This window comes from Peromyscus californicus, unplaced genomic scaffold (assembly GCF_007827085.1).
Source record: "Peromyscus californicus insignis strain IS unplaced genomic scaffold, ASM782708v3 Scaffold_11__1_contigs__length_118956290, whole genome shotgun sequence".
Classification (NCBI taxonomy): domain Eukaryota; kingdom Metazoa; phylum Chordata; class Mammalia; order Rodentia; family Cricetidae; genus Peromyscus; species Peromyscus californicus.
This window is the reverse complement of record NW_026294402.1, coordinates 70477626-70496237: the sequence shown is the minus strand read 5'-3', so window position 1 is coordinate 70496237 and position 18612 is coordinate 70477626. Positions and strand designations below refer to the sequence as shown.

The following is an 18612-nucleotide window of genomic DNA, read 5'->3' as shown; positions in this document are numbered from 1 at the left end:
AGACTCAGTCCAGGTAGGTCTAGTCCCCTCCTCCCAGGCCGAGCCAAACAATGCTGCATAGGCCCCAGGTTTCAAACAGCCAACTCATGCAATGAGCACAAGATCTGGTCCCACTGCCTGGATGCCTCCCAAACAGATCAAGCCAATCAACTGTCTCACCCATTCGGAGGGCCTGATCCAGTGTGGACCCCTCAGCCATTGGTTCATAGTTCATGTGTTTCCATTCATTTGGCTATTTGTCCCTGTGCTTTATCCAACCTTGGTCTCAACAATTCTCACTCATATAAACCCTCCTCATTCTCGTTAATTGGACTCCCAGAGATCCACCCAGGGCCTAGTCATGGATCTCTGCATCCAGATCCCTCAGTAGTTGGATGAGGTTTCTAGCACAACAATTAGGGTGTTTGGCCATCCCATCACCAGAGTAGGTCAGTTCGGGCTGTCTCTCGACCATTGCCGGCAGTCTGTTGTGCGGGTATCTTTGTGAATCCTCTTTCTTAAGCAACGTAAGAACATGCCTCCATTCAGGTCCCAAGTCACTCGGTTAGACATGTGCAAAACAGAGAGTCTGGTCTTCTCCTCTGAGCCAGTAAGTGAGATGGGAGCTCAGACAAACCTGGGAGGCCTGTATCAACCCACATTTCCGAAGGACATCAAAGGAAGGGTCTCCTCCTATGTAAAACCATAAATTGCCTTTCCAGAACCCACCCCCTAATTAACAAACCAGTAAAGCAACATGCAAGAAATGAATTGATTAATATAAGTGCTCATGACCAGAGAGTAGTAAAACTGGGCTTTGAACCCATGACCCCTGACTCCTAACCCGGGCCTTCCAGTGTTTATAACAGCATCTTGTGGGCATTCAAAATACTATCCCTATAGAGAAATAATGTTCTTCCTCCTTCTGTCCCTTCCTTTTTCTTCTTCACTCTTTATTCCTCCTTCTTTTCTCAAGATAACGTCTCACATAACCCTAGCCGGCCTCAGACTCCCTAGCTGAGGATGACCTTGAACTCCTGAGAGCTGGGAATACAGTAATGCATCACCATTTCCATGTATGTGGTGCTAGGCATCAAACCCCGGCTTCACGCATCCTAGGCACGAACTCAACCAACTGAGTCACATTCTCAAAGAGTGGCTCTGTGACCCTTTCGGCTGTTCGTGCCTGTGGCTTTGATATGTGCGATCCAAAACCATAGTCATGTAATATTGACATGGTTTTAAGCATTACATAAAACAAGTCTTTATTAACACTTGGTTTCTTTTTGTCGTTTATTTTTTTATTTGATGGGGGGAGCACACACCCTAGCAGGCACACAGAGGTCAAAGGATAGTTTTCAGGAGTCCGTTCTCTCTTTGCACCGTGTGGATCTGGGGAATTGAACTTGGGTCATTAGACTTGGCAGCAAGTCCATTTATTTGCTGGCCCACTTTTTTGGGGGGGAGGGAGGGGCGTCTTTCTATTGTTGTTTGTGTTGTAAATGTTCTTGGAGCTATAATGTCTTTAGGGTCTGCTGTACTTATTAGATTAACCATATGGATTTCTATGCTTTTGTCCTGGGCAGGAAGAGGTCAGGATAGTGTATCAGGGCCAACAAAGCCGTGTGTAAGAAGGGGTATTTCTCTTCAAGCGCTGAGGACCAGAACAGCCAGAGAGGCAGGCCTGCGTCTTGACTCTGGCTCTCGTCCACCTACTTCAGCATGTGTTTTAAGGCTCATGCCATATTACCTCAGCCATGAACTATTTTTTTCCAAAGACTGCTGAGACAAATTGGAAAAAAAAATAGCCCAACGTTCCTAAGTGGACTCTCATGGGCTTTCAGTGCACGCTGCATAAATAAAAGATTTACTTTAGAGCTCATAGAAGAGAAAATGTAAATAAAAGCCAGCTGCTTCTCTCCGAGAGCAGAGGACACCTGACTTCATTTCCGCTTTTGCCCATGCCCCAGTAAATGTGTGGAGGGCTCAGTACCAATGGCATTGGCTGCCAGACTTTGCCACACATTAGAATCACCTCAGGATTATTTGTTAAAAGGCTGATGCTTGCTTACCCCTAGATATGTGTTCATTTTCAGGGTTCGTCAGTGGGCAGCAAAGACTTAAACCCACTGGGGAGACCGTGACTATGCCTGAGGAACCAGGAGGCCAAGGGCTGACCTGTCGTTTTATTTTCTATCAGTTGAGAGCTGCCCTGTTATTATAGGTGAATAAAGAGAGGCCGGGGGCTCAGTCGTGAAGGGCACTGGCTGCTATTCCCAAATACCCAGGTTCCATTCCCAGACCCCACATGGCAGTTCATAGCCATCATGTGACTCCAATTCCAATGAATCCCACACCCTCTTTAGCCTCCAGGGGTACCAGGTCCACAGTGCACTTACATACAGGCAGAAGAAAAAAAAACACTCATACACATAAAATAAAAAATAATAAATCACCAGGCGGTGGTGGCACACGCCTTTAATCCCAGCACTCGGGAGGCAGAGGCAGTCGGATCTCCGTGAGTTTGAGGCCAGCCTGGTCTACAAAGTGAGTTCCAGGAAAAGGGCAAAACTACAGAGAAACCCTGTCTCGAAAAACCAAAAAAAAAAAAAAAAAAAAAAAAAAAAAAAAAAAAATGTGAGCCTCTACCCGCTCCAGGCTTAAGTTTTTCAGGCTGCTTTTGAACATCATAGGTAGCTGAGGATGACCTTGAACTCCAGACCCTCCTGCCTCCACCTCCCAAGTGCTGAGATTACAGGCATGGATTACCAAGCCTGGTTTGTGTGTTGCCGGGGATAGAACCTGGAGCTCTGTCCATGCTAGGCAAACACTCTGAACTGAACTACATTCTATTTTCAGGCCCTCAAAATTAACCTTCTTAATTCAGCATTTTTAATGTAGTATTTAAATAATGAGGAAGCACTGATTTTCTTTTTCTCACATAAGATTTCCACATTGTAATATGATATCAAAGATTAGATTTTCAAAAGAATGCTTTGAATTATTTTTAAAAATTATTTAAAGAATTTATTAAGATATACTCAAAAGTTTCAGAAACCCTAATTATCTAATATGCTAATGATAAATTGTTATCTAGTTATTAAAATAAATCATATGAAGATCACTAACTAGATTTAAACTCTTTATAAGAAAAATTAAGTCTGAAGTAGTCTAAACTTCACTAAGATTTATTTTCTTCTTCAAAATGCCTCATCTAACTAAATTATTTTGAAATAGAAATCACTGTATTACTAAATCCAGAAGGAGATGTGGTGGCTCACACCATACTCCTCCCAATACTCAGAAGGCAGAGGCAGAGGATATCCACAAATTGGAGACCAACCTGGTCTATGAAGAAAGTTCCAGACCAATCAGGAATCATGGAGAGACCTTGTCTCAAATAAATTAATAAGCAAATTTACCAAATCCCGATGGTCAACTCACCAACAAGTAACAAACAGTGACAATGTACATGTTGCTTATACTGAATTATTAACACCAACCAGGGACATTGTTTTATACATGTCGCTTTTACTGAATTATTAACACTAGCCAGGGACATTGTTTTGTATATGTTCTGATTCTTTTATTTGTTTAAATGTGTTATTATTTATGAGAGGGGGTGTGGGCATGTGTGTGGAAATCAGAGAACAATTCTCAAGCACCAGTTCTCTCCTTCACATGGGTTCTTGGTATCAAACTCGGGTCATCAGATTTCTGAAGCAAGTGCTGATAACCCACTGAGCCATTTTGCCAGCCCCGCCCTCTGACATGAAAACAAGCCATTGAAGCCAAAGCCACTCCTCACAGGGGAAGACAGTGAATAGGGCCGAAAATGATGGCCAATCACTTTGATTGGCCATTTATCCTTTTTCCATAGAAGTTTCTCAGCACTTCGTTGGAAACCTGATAGCATGAGGTCATAATGATGAAGTCTGCATGGGCTTTGAGCCAGGAAGAGAGCCGTCCAGATTGCCCTCTTTTTTTTTTTTTTTTTTTTTTTTTTTTTTGTTGTTGTTGTTGTTGTTGTTTTTCGAGACAGGGTTTCTCTCTGTAGCTTTGCGCCTGTCCTGGAACTCACTTGGTAGCCCAGGCTGGCCTCGAACTCACAGAGATCCGCCTGGCTCTGCCTCCCAAGTGCTGGGATTAAAGGCGTGCGCCACCACCGCCCGGCCAGATTGCCCTCTTAAAGGTGGCTGTGAAAACTAGAACCCTGGCAGATCTTAGGGCAGTGATACACTGCACACAGACTGTCATCAGATTCCCCAAGCTCAGTCCCGGCTCTGCGACTAACTGGACGTGTATATGTGATATTGCTTTGCTCTCTCTGTGCCCAGCTTCTTCATCTGTGAGATAAGGGATGACAATAGGGTTGCCTCAAAAAGTTGTTGAGCGAGTAGAGTAGATGAGAATACATTTTGCAGCAGAAAGAATAGCCCGCGGCACTTGGTAAGCGCACGGCCCAGCTCGACCAGACAGAGCTCTAGGCAGTCACGAGTGGCATCAGGGCTCAAAGTGGCCTCAGATGGACGTCATTGCCACACTGCCATTGGGCAGCCTGGGCCTGTTCCACAGAGGCTCTGGACTTTGAAGGCCTCTGCTGTTAGATGAAATGGGGAGTTGCTACCTGGTGTCTTGCTGCATACACTTTGAACATGGAGAATTCATCTGGTTAGAGATGATCGACTTCTTCCGTGTAGGACGAGCTCTATCACTGTCTGTGTCTGGAGGTGGGATCTGGTCTTTCAGATGATGCACATATGAGAAACCAAGTGGGTCACCCCCCAAATTCCAATGCTATTATTTCTTGGCCTTAGCCAAAACACTCAGATTCCTCATTCTTAAGGTAATAATACCTACTTTCAGACACCGACGCCAATGGTATCCTGGAATACCCGGTATCCCAGGGCTCAGTTATGCTGAGAAACTCAACCAAGAATTGTATATATAGTTTTATATTCATATATCAGTATGTCTGAAGGAGTTTTATTAGAGCTGGTTCAGAAATTCACCATCCTGACAGAACCAAAGGCCTGGTCCCACCTTCCCATCTGAGTGTTGACTTAGACCCTCTCAAAACTGGGCTTAAAGTCGTAAGAGATACTACAGCCAGAGGTTTGGGATCTTCAACAGATGGAGGTGGTAAATATCTGCCAGTCTAACTCATCCCTTGACTTGAGGCTGCTCCTTGGAAGCACCACCCCTAACCTGAAATTGCCCAGTCTAAGCATCATGGGGGCCCATCGATCCAGTAAATGGAATGGAAATGTCTATGTAGAGGCTGGAGAGGTGGCCCAGCAGTTAAGAGCACGTAGTGTTCTTGCAGAGAACCTGAGTTCAGTTCCCAGCACCCATATCAGATGGCTCAGAACTGCCTGTAAGTCCAGCCTCAGGGAATCTGATGCCTTCTTCTGGACTCCATGGACACCTGAATTCACACATGCATACACACACACACACACACACACACACACACACACACACACACACACACACACACAAATGCACATAATTAAAAATAAAATAAATCATTTTTTAAAAAAAGCCTAAGCAGACATCAAACTAAATTTGTGTGCAGTATAACTAACCATCCTTGATACTTACCAACATGGTCTGTGTCTGGAATCTTACCCACAAATGTTCTCTTTGAAAACTCCCTAGACACTGGGCAGTGGTGGCACATGCCTTTAATCCCAGCACTCAGGAGGCAGAGGCAGGTGGATCTCTGTGAGTTTGAGGCCAGCCTGGGCTACAGAGTGAGTTCCAGGACAGCCAAGGCCGTTACACAAAGAAACCCTGTCTCAAAAAAGAAAGAAAGGAAGGAAGGAAGGAAGGAAGGAAGGAAGGAAGGAAGAAAGAAAGAAAGAAAGAAAGAAAGAAAGAAAGAAAGAAAGAAAGAAAGAAAGAAAAAAAAAAAAAAACCTCCTTACACATGAGCACATGTGCACACATGTATAGAACCATAAACACTACTCAGCTGTTAGTCCACCTACCAGTTGCTCTCCAAGTTCAGTATTTATGGTTTTGAACATGGCTGTGGCTTTGAAGAAGCGGTATGGTGGCAATTTATGTTTGATCTGACTCTCTTGCCTTTTCCAGGCAAAACGGAAGCCTATTTGGAAGCCATCAGGAAAAACATCGAATGGTTGAAGAAACACAACAAAAAAGGCAACAAAGAAGGTAGGCACTTGCTGCGGCCGCACCTCACAAACTCACCCATTCCCGGGGTCTTTTCACACTGCGACCCTTGGAGTCCAACTGACTGAGTTAACGTCTTCTCTCAGACTCAGACTCTCAGATGTCAGGGAGGATATGCCCCCACTCCTCTTTCGGTTTTCTTTTTTTAAGTTAGAAGAATGGTTTTGTTTGCTTGTTTGTTTTGTTTTTGAGACAAGGTCTCACTGTGTAGCCTAGGCTAGCCTGGAAGTTTCTGTGTAGACCAGGCTGGCTTCAAACTCACAGAGTTTCACCCGCCTCTGCATCCCTAGTTCTAGGATTAAAAGTGTGCGACACCACACCACACCAAGCCCAGTAATGGGGTTTTATTACGGCATTTTCCTAATACTTTGTCTTATTGGTCTTCTCCCTACCTCCCCCAGCTCTTTGCCCCGCTTCTGCTGCCCCCCGCCCCCCGCCTTCAGTAGCTCCAACCCTGCTCCCTTGTCGCATATATTTTATTACCCTTGTGTCCCATAAGATCTCTTACTTGACCTTTCACGGTCCCCTTTCTAGTTTCCTCTCTTATGCCCTTACACACACACACACACACACACACACACACACACACACACACACACACCCAAGATACATACAAGAGTTAAAATCCAGAATCTGCATCTACAAGAAGAACATGCTGCTTATCTTTCTGGGTCTGGTTTATTTCACTTAGCATAGTTTTCTCCAGTTCCCTTCACTTCCCTGCAATTCTCATAATTCCATTTTTCTTTACAGCTGAATAAAAATGTCATCATGTAGATGAACCACATTTCTCTATCCACTCACCTGTTGATGAGCATCTAGACTGATTATACTTTTTAGCTGCTATGAATGATGCAGCACTAAACATGGGTGTACACATAACCCTGTGACCTAGGACCACCACATGATCCACCTATACCACTCTTGGGTTTATATTGCAGTTGTTTTTGTGTTTTTTTGAGAAAGCACTGTACTGATTTCTGTAGTGGTGCAGCAGTTTATGTCCCCATAAGGACCTGCTTCCCTCACATCCTCAACATTTGTTGTTTTCATTCTTAGCCACTCTGAGTGGAGTGAAATAGCTAAGAATGTGAAACATTGTCAAGCATTCATCAGCCATTTGTGCTTCTCTCAAAAACCACTTGTTTGGATCTCTATGAGTTCGAGTCCAACCAGGTCTAAGTAGTGAGTTCAGGGATAGCAGAGCTAAATAGTGGGACACCTTTTTCAAAAACAACAACAACAAAAAAATCCTGCCTGTCAGTCCACTTGCCCATTTATTGATTGGATGATTTCAATTTGTGTGGGTGCATTTACACAGGTGTACATGTGTATATATGTGGGAGGCCAGAGGTCGCATCAAGTGTCTTCCTCAATGGCTTTTCACTTTATTTTTATTACATTGGGGGAGGGGGTACACACATGCCATGGCAGGTCTCTAGAAATCAGAGGACAACTTGCAGGAGTCAGCTTTCTCCTTCCACCATGGAGTCCTGGTGATCAAATTCAAGTCGCCAAGCTTGTCAGCAAGCACCTTTACCTGCTGAGCCATCTCCCTGGCCCTCTATATCATTTTTTCAGATAGAGTCTCTCACTGGACCTGAAGCTCGCCATTGGCAAGACTGGCTGGCCAGTGAGCTTCAAGAATCTGCCTGTCTTCGCCAGGTGTGGTGATGCACACCTTTAATCCCAGGACTTGGGAAGCAGAGGCAGACGGATCTCTGTGAGTTCGAGGCTAGCCTGGTCTACAAAGCGAGTTCCAGGAAAGGCACAAAACTACACAGAGAAACCCTATCTCGAAAAAAAAAATCTGCCTATCTCTTCCTCCCCAGGACTGGATTACAGATGTGCTCCACCACACTCAGCTTTTCACAGTGGTGCTGGAGCTTTGAACTCAGGTCCCCACACTTGCATAGCAAGCACTTTACCAACTGATCCATTTCCAGCTGCCATGATTTGGATTTTGGATGTTTAACTTTGGTAGCTCTTTATATAGTCTAGGTATTAACCTCCTGTCTGGTGTAAAGTTGACGAAGACTTCCTCCCGTTCTTCCTCTTCACTCTAGTGATAACTTTTTGATTCCATGTGATCCCACTTGTCATGTCCTGGAGGTATTTCCTGTAGCACTGGAATCCTTCCAGAAAGTTCTTGCACATGCCTATATCTGGAAATGCTTTTGCCGTCTCTCTCTAGCAGTTTCAATGCTTTAGGTCTTATATCACGATCTTTGATCTGGGGCTAAAGTTAAGAGTGCGTGCTGCTCTTGCAGAGGACCCAGGTTCAATTCCCAGCATCCTCTGCCCTCTCCCAATTATCTATAACTCTGTTCTAGAAGAGCCGATGACCTCCAGTGGCACAGACCTACACGCAGGCTAAGCAGCCATATACTGTTTATACACATAAAATAGCTATAGTCAAAGTATTTTTTTAAGATTTATTTATTTTTTATGTATATAGTGTTCTGCCTGCATATATGCCTGCAGGCCAAAAGAGGGCACCAGATCTCATTACAGATGGTTGTGAGCCACCATGTGGTTGCTGGGAATTGAACTCAGGACCTCTTGAAGAGCAGCCAGTGCTCTTAACCACTGAGCCATCTCTCCAGCCCCCAAAGTTTTTTTTTTTAAAGTTATTTGATCACTTTGATTTTTGTGCGAGGTTAGAAGTATACATGTAATTTCATTCTTCTGTGGAAATCCGGGTTTTTCCAGCACTATTTGTTGAAGAGGTTATGTTTTCCTCCCCAATGTATGCTTTGAATGCCTTTGTCAAAAATTAGGTGAGATTTATATCTGGTCCCCTATTCTATTATTTGTCTACATTTCTCCTTTTTTTTTTTTTTTTTGGTTGGTACCACACTGTGTGTGTCAGCATGGCTCTATAGTATAATTTGAAGTCTGGTTTTACACTTTCAACATTGGTCTTTCTGCTTGTTATTCAGGGTCTTTGGAGTTTCCATGTGAGGTTTAAGATTTTTTTCTCTAGTTCTGTGAAGAATGTCATTGGAATCCGATAGGGATTACATTGAATCTGTATACCACTTTTAGTAATACCGTAATATAATTTTCACAATATTAATTCTTCCAGTCCATGAGCATGGGACATCGTTCCATCTAATTTCTTTCACTTCCTTAGGTAAAGGATCCAGGGCTGGCCTGAAACCCATGTAGACCAGGCTGCCCTTGAACTTACCGAGATCTGCTTGCTCTGCCCCCGAGGTGCTGGGATTGAAGGTGTGCACCACCACACCTCGCTTGGTGGCTTTTTTGTTCGTTGGTCTTTTGAAGCTGTTATGAATGGGATACTTTTCTCATTCCCTTCTCAGGGGGTTTGTTATTATTTTGTAGAAAGGCTACTGCTGTCTGCGGGTTGATTTTGTGCCCCGCTGCTTTGCCGACATGTTTACCAGATCTGAGAGGGACGGTGGAGTCTTTAAGGTCTTTGCGATGTAGGGCCATGTCCTCTGAAATGGGGACAATTTCACTTCTATCTTTTCTATTTTTTGTTGCTTTTCTTTCTTTATCCTGATTTATTGCTCTCACTATGCCTTTAAACACTATACTAAATAAAAGTGGACAGTGTTCACCTATTTCACGATAGCTGTTACAAGTGTTAGAAGAAATGTTTTCAGGTTTTCTCTATTTAGTATAAGGTTGGCTGCAGGTTTGATATGTATGTATCACGTATGTTTTTGTTGTTTTCGTTGAAATATGAAACCTTATTTCTTTTTTTAATCAGATTTTCAAAGCATTTTCTTTTTTATTTTATTATGAAAAATGTCATGTAAAGACAAAGTAAACAATATAATATTCCCATGTTTCTAGCACCCGTCTTGAATAAGGATCAGATTTTTGACATTTTGTCTATCCTGTCTTACCTACCCCAGCTTTCTTCGAGGTTTATTATTATCATTGTCATTTGTTTTTGTTTGTTTGTTATGTGACAGGGTCTCACTCTATATACCAGGTTGTTGTCCAAATCACAGCAATCCTCCTGCCTCAGCCTCCTCAGTGCTGGAATGACAGATGTGAGGCACCTCACCTGGCTCTTAGAGCATTTTCTGAGCACATATTGGGTATATTCTGTAGCCACAAAGGCAGTCCCTCACTTACATAAAACAAACTTAAGAACCAGACCCTGTTCAGAGTTCCAGAGATGTAAAGGACAAATAGATGCAGCAAACACACACACACACACACACACACACACACACACACACACACACACACACACACACACACGGCTTACCGTATTCTGGGACCCTGGTTGGACTGCTCAGTATTGTCCTCCTTAGGCATAGGAGCACTAAGGAGCTGAGCTGAGAGGGTCAGGTGGGTCATCTTGGCAACACAGACAGTTGGGGAAAGGGCTGCAAGGAGGTAGAATCTCTTGCTTTGGGAGAAGTGATAGCTACGATTAATAAGTGTGCAAGGAGACTATTGTGTTCCGGGAAGTGGAGCTGTTCATTTCCCCCAGGAACCTGTGTGTCTGTGGGGAGGGGCAGCAGTCAGGTATAGGAAGTGATGGCAGCCAGGCCAGGAAGGAAGCTTGTATACTCCACAGTGGAGGGTAAGTTTTAGCCACAGGAGCCTAAGCTGGAAGCTAATGTGTCTTTAAAAGAAAAGCATCCAGCAGTAGGGTGGTTACAGACTGAAAATAAGGCCCTGGAGATCAAGTGGGGGCCAAGAACTGAAGCAGAACCGTGAGGCAAGAAAAGAAGAGGCAGAAACATAAGCAAGCAGAGGAAATGAAGAGAGAAGAGAGGCTCATGGGCTGTGAGGAGTGTGAGCAGTTCAGACTGATTCCAGGTGTTCAGTCAGGGCAGCTGCAGAGCAATGCCCCCAAGCTCTGGAATCATTTAGATCACAAAAGATCTTCTAAGCAACGGTGTGCCACCCTGAATATGAGAAATGTGCTAATGGGATTTTGCCGTTGTGGGACATCATAGATGAAACAAACACAAAGTTAGTACAGATCACACACTCCACGTGACCTCCTGATGCAATCAGGTGATGCACTGAGTCTGTGGCAGCTCACAATGTGACATCCCAGCACCTGAGAGTCCGAGGCAGGAGGATCACCATGAGTTCGAGGCCAGATAAGGCTCCATAGTGAGTTTAAGACCAGTCCTGGCTATAATATGTGACCCTGTCTCAAAACAAGAAAAAAACTAGCTGGGGATATAGCTTAGTGCTAGCCTCCTGGCCTATAGAAGGTTTAGTCACTATTACCACAAAATAGATAAATAAGTGATAAACAAATTAAGGAGCGGGTCAAAGGAAGTGCTCATTCGAAAGACAGACAGACAGAAAGAAGCCAGCCAACATCAACCTCTGGCCTCCACATGCATACACACATGCACACCCACACAGGTGTTTCCACACACATGCAAGCATGCATATACATACAGACACATACAAAACAATTTACACAAACCTTATTTCATCAACCCTGACACTGTTTTAAAATGGAAATTTTCTGTATCACTAAAGCTACCAAGGACTTCAGATACTCAAAAATTAAAGTGTTCCTTTGTTTTGGTTTATTGAGACAGGGTTTCTCTGTGTCGCCCTGGCTGTCCTAGAACTCCCTCTATAGACCAGGCTGGCCTTGAACTCAGAGATCTGCCTGCCTCTGCCTCCCCAGTGCTGGGATTAAAGGTGTTCACCACCACTGCTTGGCAAATGTTCCTCTGAGTATCAAAGAAATTCATCATGCACCAAACTGCATTCGAAAGCAGGTGCAAATCGAGGACACACCAATGTGGAGTGTTCACTTCTGATTCACACTTGCGTCTGACTTCTGGTCACAGCCAGCGCTGTGCTGTTCCCATCCAGTCCCATTCCAGAGTGAGCCACCCAGTGCAGCCTCGAACCCTGTGTTTGAAGAAGGAAGGGACTGTGAGAAAACTTCACCATGAGGGTATTGTCTCTGCTTTCTTTTGCCTCCAAGAAGCAAGGACACCATGTGGTGAATAGTGAGCTCTGCCTCCTCAGCTTCCCTATGAGTTCTGCTTGGCGTGCACAGGGTGACTCTCAATGCCTGTGGAGGTCTAGGTGCTAGGGTCCTGCCTTGACTGCAGCTGTGTAGACAGGACAACTAACGGTGAACTCTGACCTTTAGCCTCTGTCATTTTCCTGTTTGTCGGGGGCCTGGGTGACCTGAATCTCATTCTAAAACCCAGGGAAGGAAAATCTGTGTGGTTACAAGGAAGCTGACAAGCTCTTTGTACTGTTTACTCTCTGTTGCCGTGTTAAAATGCCATGGCCAAGGGCAGCCAATAGAAGAAGGAGTTGATATGGGCTTACAGCTCCGGAGAAGGGGTCCACACGGCAAGAGACGCATGGCAGCAGACAGCCAAGCAGGAAACTGGCTATCACAGTTGATTGATTCACAGACAGTAGAGAATGAATAAGAGCCCCACATGGGGTAAGGCTATAAACACTCAAAGCCTATCCCCAGGGACATACTCCCTCTAGCAAGACTACATCTCCTAAGAGTTTGATCATCTAAGCATGACCAACTGGGGACGTGATCTTCAGGTGGACATTTATCATCCAAACCACAGTCTCTTGGTTTTTGTTTTTCAAAACAGGGTCCCAGGTAGCCAAGGATGGCCTTGAACTTGCTAGACAGTAGAAAATGACCTTGAACTTCTGATCCTCCTGCCTCCACCTTCCAGGAACAGGGATATATATAGTGTGCTTTTTAAAAAGTAAATTGCAAACTGGGCATGCTGTCACATACATGTAATTCTAAGACTAGGAAGGCTGAGGCCGGAGAATTGCCTCAAGTTCAAATCTATGGTCTTCATAGTGAGTTCCAAACCAGTCTAAACTACAGAGTAAAACCCTGTTTCAAACAAAGAAACAAAAATTAATACTTGAAGAACCAAAGAGATGTGGGAAGGGTATGGGGGTCTTTAGAAAGATGGTGTGGTCTTCCTTGAGGACTTCTTTATTTTGGGTGGATGGTTTGATGGTTTGCCTAGATTTTTAAAGATGGACATAGGAAGCAGGAAATGTTTGACTTTTTAATCCGTGTACAGAACTCAGACAGCCATGAAATGAACACAGAAATTCTTAACTTGGAAAAACAAAGGAAAAAAAAAAACGATGTGTTATCATACCAACAAGGGCATAAGCTGAAATCATAAACTCAAGAGGTTGGAATAGCTGCTTCTAACCATAATTTTGCTACATGTGTGAAAGCAGCAGTTTTTGGACCATTCTTGATTCAGCAGCAGCACCTTCTGGGAATTTGTTTAAAATGCAAAGACTGGGTCCTCACCCCAGACCTGAGTGTGAATCTGCTACTCTCCAAGAGCCCCGAGCACACAATCACACACATGAACATTAAAATTTACAAAGCCCTGGTCTATGAAGCTATTTCCTTGTTGGCCAGAAGGGATGATGGTATATTCCCCTGGGTTGTAATAGAGAGATAATATGGTACCCAAAAACACTTTAAACAGCACACACAGTACAGCCCAAACCCAGAACATCATGTCTTCCATTATGAAGGTCAAGGCTGGAAATTTACTTTATACACAAAATGTCTCTTAATGATAAACACTGTGGTGGGTTTTCTTTTTTCCTGATCTTTGCTCATAATATTCTAATCATATTTTCTAGGCTATGACCTTTCAAAGATGAGGGACTTTATCAACCAGCAAGCTGATGCTTACGTGGAGAAAGGCATCCTGGATAAGGATGAAGCCAATGCTATCAAGCGCATCTACAGCAGCCTGTGAAAATGGCAAGCACCCTGAGCCTTTCAACCGTTCCAGCAAAAACAATATAGCTTCAAAACTAATTCGGCGGTTAAAGATTTACCAGCCCAGGAGTATTAGAATGTGCTGAATTTATAGTAGTTAACCCCTTAGAAATGGGTAAAATAGAGCTCTCTTGCCATAAATACCTTATGAAAAGTAAAGTGTACGTAAGCTGAGGTTTTTGTATATAGAATCCGTATTCCCTCTTGGATTTACATTTTATAATCAGAGATGTGCTGCTCTGGAAAAGCCTCTAGTGGGTTGAACATAAATCTGAACCTTCTTCCCACTGTCTTAAGCTCCGGGAAGATCTGAGCGGTCCTGTCTCAAGGCATGCTGGACACCTGAGCCCTTGTTGGATGTTTGTTAAATGATGTTTCCACTAGCAGTTCTCTGTTGGGCACTGAAATAAATCCACATTTCTTCATAGCCTTGATGTTCTGAAAAACAGCAGCTTCTTAAAAAAAAAAAAAAGGTTTTAATCAAAATAGAATTATATCATTTTTCCTCCCTCTAGCCCAGTGGTTCTCAGTCTTCCTAGTACTTTGACCCTTTAACACAGTTCCTCATGTTGTGGTGACCCCCAATCATAAAATAATTTTTGATGCTACTTCATAACTGCAATTCTGTTACTGTTACAAATCATAATGTAAATATCTGTTTTCCTACTGGTCTTAGGTGAGCCCTATCGAAAGGGTCGCTCAACCCCCCCCCAACAGGTCAAGATCCACAGATTGCAAACTGCTGCTCTAGCCTGTCCCAACTACTCTCTTCCAGCCCCTTCCAGGTCCCCAACATACAAACAACAAAACATCTGCTTTTGGGGATGCCCTTCTTTTTTTGTTTTGTTTTGTTTTTCAAGACAGGGTTTCTCTGTGTAGTTTTGGTGCCTGTCCTGGATCTCATTCTGTACACCAGGCTGTACTCAAACTCAGAGATCCGCCTGGTTCTGCCTCCCAAGTGCTGGCATTAAAGGTGTGCGCCGCCGCCGCCGCCGCCGCCGCCGCCGCCGCCGCCGCCGCCGCCGCCGCCGCCGCCGCCGCCGCCGCCGCCGCCGCCACCACCACCACCCGGCGGGGATGCCCTTCTTAATCAGCTCTCTGTTAGACCCAATGACACAAAAAGGAGGTTGAATTTTGGTACAAGAATCAGTGGAAGTATAGCAGTGGGGGTATAGCCTGGGAGTATAGCAGTGACAGAATGCTTGTGTAAAGGCCTGGATTTAATCCTCAGCAACACACACACACACACACACACACACACACACACACACACACACACACATTCACATAAATGCACACCTATATGAACACATACATGCACACAGTCACACACATGAACACATAAATGACATGCACATAAATACACACACAAAACTGAATTTATCAACAATTTATTCCCTACCTGTATTTCCTTTTGTTTTTTTTTTTAACTTCTTTGAGTTTTCAGACACTTATTGCTCGCTCCATAGAGATGAACATTTACGTCGACAAGAAGCCAAATGAGGTCACACACTGTTCAAAAGCAATGTCAACATTTCTGCTCCATTCCAGTCATCTAACCTGGATTTGACGCAAGCCATGCTATCTCACCAGCGAGCAAAGGAGCAGGCAGCCTGGGCAGCAACAGGGATAAAAACCCCCGGAAAGAAAAGATTGTAAACTTTAGGTTCCTGCAACTTGTGTGTTTGCCGCCACCACAAACACAGGACTGAAAAACAACCACACAGCCCAGTGGTCCTCCCTGGACGCTGGTGCTCCCAAATCAAAGGTGGCGCTGGAATACACCGCTCAGTGTAAGATAATTGCATAAGTACATTATATATGCTTGCCGGGAACCAAACATAACAGGCTTTGTGAATTAGTTGCACTTACAGGGACCTGCTGGTGCCTATGCTGCCGTTCTGAAGCCAGTCACACTGGGTTTTCATACCTAAGATAGCTACAGAGGCAAACAAAACACAAAGCCTGTCAGGAACACAAACTAATCTCTCCTGGCGTTCTGGAGAAGCCAGTACCCAGCCGCAGGTGAGTGTGGAGAGGGAGCTTCAAAACACCTTTGCCCAAACTGCATTTCCTGAGGCACGATGACTCAAACGGTTTAATGAATCATCTCTGTCAACTGACTCCACTTTAGCCAAGGCACACATCTGCTCCTACCTCAGATAGGAAACCGGTTCAGGCTGGATCATCTCAGCCTCTCACTTTTCCAAAGCGTACCTAAGTATCTATGCAGGGTTTTTTCAGTAAGAAATTTTTTATTGTAATCTTCTTAGTGCCTCTTGGTAATCAAGACAGAAGGGGCACACTTGATCCTATTTTATAAACAAGCACATCCTTTCACAAAGGGATCAAGGACACTGGATAAGCTCACATTCATGAGGTCAACAGGTGGAGTCCCTGGAGCAGAAGTTAGGTTTGAGAATCTAGAGCCCCTCTACAGTAATTCTATGCCAAGGTACTTCAGTACTCTGTCCATGAGGCAGAAGCAGGAGGGGCTCAAGTTTGAGGGGAAACTGAGCTACACAGCAAGACCCTGTCACAGGAGAAAAAGAAACAGAAATGGCCAACCCTGTTGACAAAAGCCTGCAGTCCCACTCTGAGAGAGTGAGGCAGGAGGATTGGGAATTGAAGGCTGCCTGGGATACTTAACAACTTGCAGTTCCAGGCAGCCTGGCCTGAGTGGCATACCTCAGGAGGCTGAGCAGGACTACTGTGCGTTTGGGGCCAGGCAGGGCTACATAGTAAGTTCAAAGTCAGCCTGGGCTAGATAACAAGATCCTGTCAGAACAAACAAACAAAATATCCCTCTAGTCCAGTACAGCTAAATCATGGCTACAAAATTACTCAAAGTCTGAAGACAAGATAATTTTAGCTAGAAATTGCTGACAGGAAAAAAAAAAACACTTGAGAAATATATTTGAGCCTATGGTCATAATTTCAAATTTGAGCTTCTGTGATTTCATCAATCTTGGCCAAATTAAATATGTTTCTGCAGGACATAACTATACTTTTATGATTCCTATATCCACAGTAGCTTGCTTAGGCCTCTTCTATCTTCCTTTTTGTTTTCTCCTTTTCCAGTTAAAGCTCCACAGCTCAAGTAGTAACAACAACAACCACCACAAAACCCAGCAGCAACGCACTGCCAAGAGACTAGCCCAACTCTGAGCTGGGGAGATGGCCTCATGTGCAAGCATGGGGAATTGAGTCCAGATCTCTTGCACACATGAAAAGGGCACAGGGGCTGGAAGGGTGGCTCAGGGGACAAATCTCTTCTTACTAAGCAATCTGGGGCAAACTGGATAGCTACACTAGCTGGAATTGGTGAGTTCCAGGTTCAGAGAGTGAGCCTGAGTCAATAAATAAAATGTAAAGCGATAGAGGAAGACACCTGATGTCTTCCAGAAACACACACACACACACACACACACACACACACACACACACACACACACGCAGAGAGAGAGACAGAGAGACAGCAAGAGAGAGAGAAACACTCTACTGCAAGGGTTCTTTGAGCAACAAAGAACAAAACACAAAGGATTATGTTAAGTGAGAAACAAACAAATCAGCAAGACAAAAACAGCTTCCACTTCCCATCATGGCACCTACAGGCCCTCCCAAGGCTGAGTCTGGTAGTTTGAATGAGAATGGCCCCCAGAGGCTCACATATTTGAGTCTGTGGTCACCAGATGGTGGAACTGTTTGGGGAGGATTAGGAAGGTGTGGCCTTGATGGAGGAGGTGTGTCTAGGGGAGGGCTCTGAGGTTTCAGAAGCCCAGGCCATCCCCAATTAGTTCTCTCTGTCTCATGTTTGTGGATGAACATGTAAGCCCTCCGCACTGGTTTAGCACCACGTCTGTCTGTCTGCCTGCCTGCTGCCATGTTCCCCACCATAATGGTCATGGACTCAACCATCTCAAACTGTGAACCCCCAAAAGCTCTTTTTTCTAGACGCTGTCTTGGCCATGGTGTCTTAGCACAGCAACTGAAAAGTTGCTAAGACCATGACCTGGGACTGCCGGCTCCACTCCACTAATAAATACCCCAGAGCACCTGTTCCTGATGAGCAAAAGAGAGAGGCGCAAAACAAGAAGGAAAAAAATAAAAGAGCAGAAGAAAGGGGACAACAGGAGCAGGCAAACAAAAGTCGCTTTTACTCCCCAGACATCAGGCTCTTTAGGGGATGCTGGGGAGGGGTAATGATGGGAAATTCCTGCGGAAGCCTCGTTAAACCTCATTCATTAACCTCATTAAACTTATTTAAACTAGTAACCGAGTAGATGTCAAGACTAAAAAAAATCTATCAGCTGTCAACAGTATATAGCTGAAAGTTTGCTGCTGTAACCTATACACGTAATAAAGGCAAGATGGATTAACTGAAACAAAAAAAACTAACTTTTAATTCAAACGAGCGGTGATGGATGACACACAAGTGTAAAGAGTCTGAAGGGACACAGAGATAAACTCTAAATGGAATGCAGTATATCTCACACGGCTGTAGTTTTATCTGTCCTTCTGCAATCCCAGCATGTAGAAGGTAGAGACAAATGAATCAGGAGTTCAAGGTCAGCCTAGGCTACGTAAATCCCTATCTTTTGAACAACAAAAATAAAAATCAACTTTGTTTCCCCATTTTGAAAAGCAGAAATGAAGGC

General features: G+C 44.2%; 1 protein-coding gene across 2 annotated transcripts in view; it reads left to right on the top strand.

Moving 5' to 3' along the window:
- The window catches only part of Scg3 (secretogranin III), a 41622-nt gene extending 27241 nt beyond the window's left edge, over positions 1-14381 (top strand). For both annotated transcript variants that reach the window (XM_052714655.1, XM_052714645.1), the window contains 2 exons: positions 6079-6159; positions 13813-14381. In XM_052714655.1, coding sequence (XP_052570615.1) covers positions 6079-6159; positions 13813-13931 — 200 coding nt within the window. In that variant the 3' untranslated portion in view covers positions 13932-14381. The remainder of the gene's footprint in view (positions 1-6078; positions 6160-13812) is intronic.
- The last annotated feature ends 4231 nt before the right edge of the window (positions 14382-18612 follow it).